Source organism: Melospiza melodia, chromosome Z (assembly GCF_035770615.1).
Source record: "Melospiza melodia melodia isolate bMelMel2 chromosome Z, bMelMel2.pri, whole genome shotgun sequence".
NCBI lineage: Eukaryota > Metazoa > Chordata > Aves > Passeriformes > Passerellidae > Melospiza > Melospiza melodia.
Genome location: NC_086226.1, coordinates 49090003 through 49095816, shown reverse-complemented (window position 1 = coordinate 49095816; position 5814 = coordinate 49090003). Strand labels below are relative to the sequence as shown.

Genomic DNA, 5814 nt, shown 5'->3' with positions numbered 1-5814 from the left:
ACATCTTTGCAGCTCACAGGGGCAGCCTTGCTGATGTGGTGTTATGGATTTGGTGAGGTTGCCCTCATATTTATGGAGGGATGAGAGTGATAAAAGGGACAGAGGAGAGTTATTGTCATTTTAAATCAGGTCCGCAATAATGGTTTGTTGTGTAAGAGTTCAAGCACTCAAAGAGGTGTGTTCAAGGACACCAGTGCATTTGTGCCAAGAGGAATGTCTTTTATGGTAAATTAACTCCAGTTAAATAGAATACTTATTCAAAGAGAAACTCCATAATTTAGAGCTGGCATTATCAGCTTTTTGTGTCTGGGTAGAGGGAAAAACAATGGGATTTCAGGGGTATTTTACACCAGATATAAAAATAAGTTTTGCTAATTATGGTTAACCCCAAGTTTTTGTCCTTCATCTCTGCCTAAATGTATGTCCTTAACTTGTCCCTTATCAGTATAGTCTGTAGAAGAGAAGAGGCACGATGGTTGTTTGACCCCTGCAAATCTGAGGGTGCTGGGCAAGAGTAGCCAGCCAGAAACCGAGCAGTGGGGATGGGGCATGGATTCTGCAAAGGTTACCGCGTTGGGTTCTTGCTGTTACAAGACATTACCTGTCTTGTATGGGGTCTCTCCTTCCCCCACTCATCCCCCTGCTTCTTTTGGTTTGTAAATTTATGGGAATTGCAGCTGGTAGCCTTGGCAAGCTCCCCTCATTAAGAGGCCTCTTTGAAAATGGGCTGTGTTTGAGCATTTCCCTAATGAGGACAGGACGGGGTTAAAAAGTGACCATTTCATGGTTGACTTGAACCTGCTTACTTTCCTTGATGTGTCGTTGTGAAATGCCTGACGTGAATAAACTCTCACTTTGGGCAAAGAGGAAGTCAGCGGTCCCTCCGGCACGCCGCCGGGGGCTGCGCAAGGGCAGCGGGAGGGAGCGCTGCAGTGCCCGCAGCGGCGGTGCTGGGGCCGGGGGCCGCACACTCCGGACGCCCCTGAGCTGGGCACAGCACCGCAGCCCGCCTCCCAGGAGCAGAAATAAATTTTACTCACTGTTTTTCCCCCCTTCGCACCTCCCCTGGTTAAAGCTGCCCCCGGAGAATGAAACCAGACTCTGGCACCCTGTTGCCGCCCGGGAGCCGGGTCCCCTTCGCAGCCCCCGGCCGCAGCCGGCGAGGGCGGGGACATCAGTCTCCGGCGGTGCGGGACAGGCTCCCCCCGTTCGGGGAGGGGGGCGGAGGGGGCTGCCCTCCCCCGTGTCCCCCGCCGAGGGTGGGGGGGAAGCGGGGGCGCCTGAGCCCCGCCGCAGCTGGAAAAGTCGTACCCCGAAAGAAGAAAAGGAAACCTCTCGCAGATGGCAGCCACCCCCCCCCCTCCCCTTCGCCCCCGCAACTTTCTCCCACCAGAAGAGCGGGAAAATGAGGGAGGGATGTTTGCGAAACGTGCTTGTTCCTTCTGCAGCGTTCGGTGGTAATGAATGCAGAGGGAGGGCAGAGGAAGGGGATCTGGTGGAGAAGGAATGTGTTTGCAGGAGGAGGAGTGTAAACGGTGATTGTGTAATTAAATAATTAAACAAAAATACTTAAGTCTCATTTGGGGAGAGACCTGGAGTAGGGTCCACAGGGTGTAACTGGTGAATTTTTCAACTTCCAAGTTTTGCAGAGTCAGGGGCGGGGTAGTGGAGGGACACTCACGGACACGTTGAGAGCAAATCGGGTGGGAGCGCCGGGGAGAGATTTATCGTTTGAATTTCCAGGAGATAATTTTTATTACGGTGGCCGTTTGGAAGGCAGTCTCTCACCGCTGCCCGCAGAGAGAGGACGGGCGGGCGAGCAGAGGCTGCCGGAGGAGCCCGCAGGCCGCGCCGCCCGCCCTGCCCGCCCGAGCGCGCCCCCGCCTCGGCGCGGCCCCGCGGCACGGTCCCGACCGCCCGGCGAAGTTTCGCTTGCCATCGCTGTTCGGGAGCCTCTTGCTCCGCTCCGGGCTGTAACCTTGAACTTTCGAAAGCGTGGTGACAGTGTCGTGTTATTACGGCAGCACCACCAACTTCTGAAGAAAGAAAAAACACCGCTCCCCGCCCCCCACCCCCCCCCCCCCAAAAAAGAAAAAAAAAAAAAAAAAAAAAAGAAAAAGGATAAAAAAAAGCCAAACAAAAAATTCCTCCCGCCCACCCCCACACCCTCCCCCCCCACCCCGAGTCCTTCCCCCCTCATCTGCAAAACAACCAGCAGCAGCAGCAGCAGCAAAAGCAAGACTCCTGCGCCGCCGACTACAAGAGGGTTAAAAGTGTAGATTGGATTTCACCCCGGGAAATCTAGCACACGGAGTGAACTTGAATCTTTGGCTATTTAAGGAGGACTGGGGTTTGTTGTGAAGTTGTGGTGATCCAGAGCAGAGCCCCGTCCTCATTGATTTCATCTTCCTTGAGTCTCAGATGACTGTAAAATGAATAGATGAAATTATTCCTTTTTGAGGCTTTTCTTAGGGGCTCTCCGGGCAGCGTGTTCTCAAAGCGAAGTCATGATGTATTCTCCAATCTGTCTCACTCAGGTATAGACGCTTTTATTTAATTTATTTGTTGATTTGTTTATTTTCACGTGTTTGCTGGGATTTTTAAAAAAAATTTATGTGTGTGGGTTATTAATGAGTCATTGCTAGTAGTTGTAACGGGTTAAAGCACAGTCGTAACTGTTTGTCAGATCCAAACTCCTCTCTCAGGAGGGAATATTAAAGAATAAACTGTACCACGCCATTGTTTTGGGGAGATCCATTCAAAGTGTCACCCGTATACAAATACTGTTAATTGTTGGTGCATAAGAAGTCAAAGGTTAACAAACTGGAAATGAGCATAATTATGCTAAAAAACCGTGTTTGAGAAGTATTGATTTGATTGGAATCAAACGATTTGCACTCTTTTCATCTCGCCTGTTTACACACAGCCTAATGAAAGGGTTTGAAAGGAAAAGTGGTTTTTTTTGACAAAACACGACCACTGGCCGGCGCGAAGTAATCCCGTCTTATGCTTAATTAATAATATGCAGGCTGCCAACAATGAGGGAGATGTGAGCGGGGATGACCGGGCAGTGCAGCGTTTTCTCGCTCGGTTGTACAAGGGCACGTCGTTTTCCCCCTCCCCGCTGAAGTGCGGTGCCGGCGGAGGAGCGTGTCCTGTCCCCAGCGCGGGGAGAGACCGACCCTTTTCTGAGCGCCGCGCTGGCGGCCGCTCCTCGGTGTCGAGCGGCGGCTGTCAGCGGCACGGGCGGCGGGAGGGCAGCGGCGGCCGGCGCGGCGCGGCGCGGAGCGGAGCGGGGCGCGGAGGGCGGGGGGCAGCCCGAGCGGGGTCCGCGCCGCGGCAAAGCGCGCATTTTGAAGCCTGAGGGGTTTCGGGAGCGTGTTTGGGGAGTTCTCCGGGCGCCCCTGGAGCGTCCTCGGCCGGCGTACGGCATCGGCGAGCGAGCGCTGGGGCACCGGAGCCTTTTTCGGAGGGTAAACCCTGTCTGAAAGCTCGGGGATAGTTTTCAGCTTTCGTGAAAGTCTGTCTTAGGAGGATGTGATGTAAACTGATTAAGCGATAACTGCTTGCTTCTGCATTGGTGCAACAAATAGCTAAAGAAGCAGAAAATGTGCGAAAGTAATGTCTGCTGCAAGGCTGCTACGGAGAGGCCAACGATGCACTTACAGTTGCACCGTGAATAAATAAGTGTGATTTAAGTTATTCCGCAGTTACAAACCATTGTAACTCGAAAGGACTAAAGTATTCATAAATTGTGATTGAAGATGGAAACAATGATAAGGCTTATTCAGTGATTGGACACAGTCCTGCAGTTTTTTGGCTGACACATTTTTTATTGTTTATATTTTGTTTGGCATCTAAGTGTGATTGACTTAGATATGGATATTTTCAGTAAGTAAACGTGAGCTGCACTGGAAGAAAGCTGGAAAAAAGTGTTATTGAAATATTTCTTCTTCAAATGAGAAACATAGGAAGCATTTTGTGTAACAGAGACGCACATGCTTGCAGGTACACACATAGAAATAACTGCTTAGTGTGGAATCTGTGGTTAGCAAAATTAATTCTGTGGAGGCTGTCCACCAGCCTCCTTCTGTGGAATTATTGATGGGCAATAAGACCTCTGCATCAGAATATAAACCTGACAGTACAAGAAAGCAGTTTTTGCATTTGAGACACAAGTTTTCGCAACCACCTCTTTTACAGCAGTATTTCATGATCTTGTTTCCTTCTCTAATGTTTTTTTAAAAATTATTTTTTCTGTTTGGACTCATTGATGTAATAGATTTCCTCATTCTTTACAAATTTGTATTAAAAAACTGCACTCAGGTATATAAAAAAATGCTACATTGTACTTCTACTGCCATTAATCCAAGAAAGCAGTTTCTGGCTTTTGTGCATTGATACTTTCTCCATAATATTTTACAACCATGCTCTACCACGTGCCATGCAGGAACAGTTCACATTTGGTAACACATACATGTAACACAGTTGCAACAAATTGATTTTAGTTTGGAATCTTTTTCTACCTGCTTGGAATGATAAGACAAGTTTAGAAATGATATTTTTTCTCTATATAAATTAAAATGACACCAGTAATGAGAACTTAAACCTGCTATTCTTCATTTGTTTAAGGCAAAATATTGATTCATTTCAGTGGAGTAGCAACTGCATTAAAGCATTACTGCCACAATTGTACTCTCTATTGTATTCTCTGTCTCTAGGACTCCTGCAATGCTCATCGACTGTGGTAGTATAGGTTCAGAAGAAAGTATTTTGGTAAAAGTAAACAGAGAACACCTGTTTGGATGGAACTACTTATGAAAGTGGTAGTTTGGTTTGTGCCGAGACAGTGCGGAAGCATGTTTTAATAACATGCTAAAATCCAAAGTACAGCTTTAAGACAAACCTTGTCAATTTGAGTTGTTACCCATCACACTTAAAATAAAAGTTTAGTGAGTGAAAATAAGTCCAAGGTAGAAGAAAACTTACCAAATGCCATTTAATTTTGCGGGCCCCCTTCCTCGGTTTCCCACATACCTCTTTCTCTATGTTTTGGAATGACTGGAAATTGGATTTATCTCTCTTGCTGAGGCATGAATAGGATGCAGTTTACTGCATGCCTTTTAGTGCTTGCTCTCTTGTGATATTTTTGCCGTGGTTTATTATGTTACAGTAGTCCAAAATCTCAGAATATGTAGTGTTTTCTTTTGCGCCTATATGTTTCACTAGGCATGAGAAAATCCGTGCAGGGAAGTTGAGTAGATGAAGTTTTCTGTATAAAATTTCCCTACTTCTGCCCGGTGCATTTACTGCACAGTCCTCAATTTGAGCTTTCTGGGCTGATACAAAGTTTAAAAGTGAAAGATAGGAGAAGAGCACTGCATATCCTCTTTATCTTTTCAATAAAGAAAACTTGGCCTACCTATTGTCATTAGATGGCTGCTATTTTTTCTTTTCTTTACCAGGAACATAGATGTTGTACAGTAACTTCCATTTTAATTTAAATTGCCAGTGCACAATGGTTCACCTTAGCTATTTGATATTACATTTGAAAATCTTGCCTTTATAAATTGCTTCATTGCAAGAGCAACTGTGGCACATGAGCAAGTGCCACATAAAAATAAAAAATAATTTACTATTGTCTATATGAATATTAAGGAGAAAAAAAAAGTCTGTTGATATCTTTTTAGGAGATTTGGTGGAGAATGTGTGTGATTAATTGCAAATGTCCATTTAGGATCATTTTTATGGGCACTTCCCCATGTCAAGTAGTAGTTTCATTTGAAAATGCACAAAGAATAGCTCAAAAAATCT

General features: G+C 46.4%; 1 protein-coding gene across 10 annotated transcripts in view; it reads left to right on the top strand.

Moving 5' to 3' along the window:
* The first annotated feature begins 2199 nt into the window (after positions 1–2199).
* Positions 2200–5814, top strand: part of NFIB (nuclear factor I B) — a 169052-nt gene continuing 165437 nt past the window's right edge. For all 10 annotated transcript variants that reach the window (XM_063180873.1, XM_063180871.1, XM_063180870.1 and 7 more), the window contains exon 1: positions 2200–2537. In XM_063180873.1, coding sequence (XP_063036943.1) covers positions 2508–2537 — 30 coding nt within the window. In that variant the 5' untranslated portion in view covers positions 2200–2507. The remainder of the gene's footprint in view (positions 2538–5814) is intronic.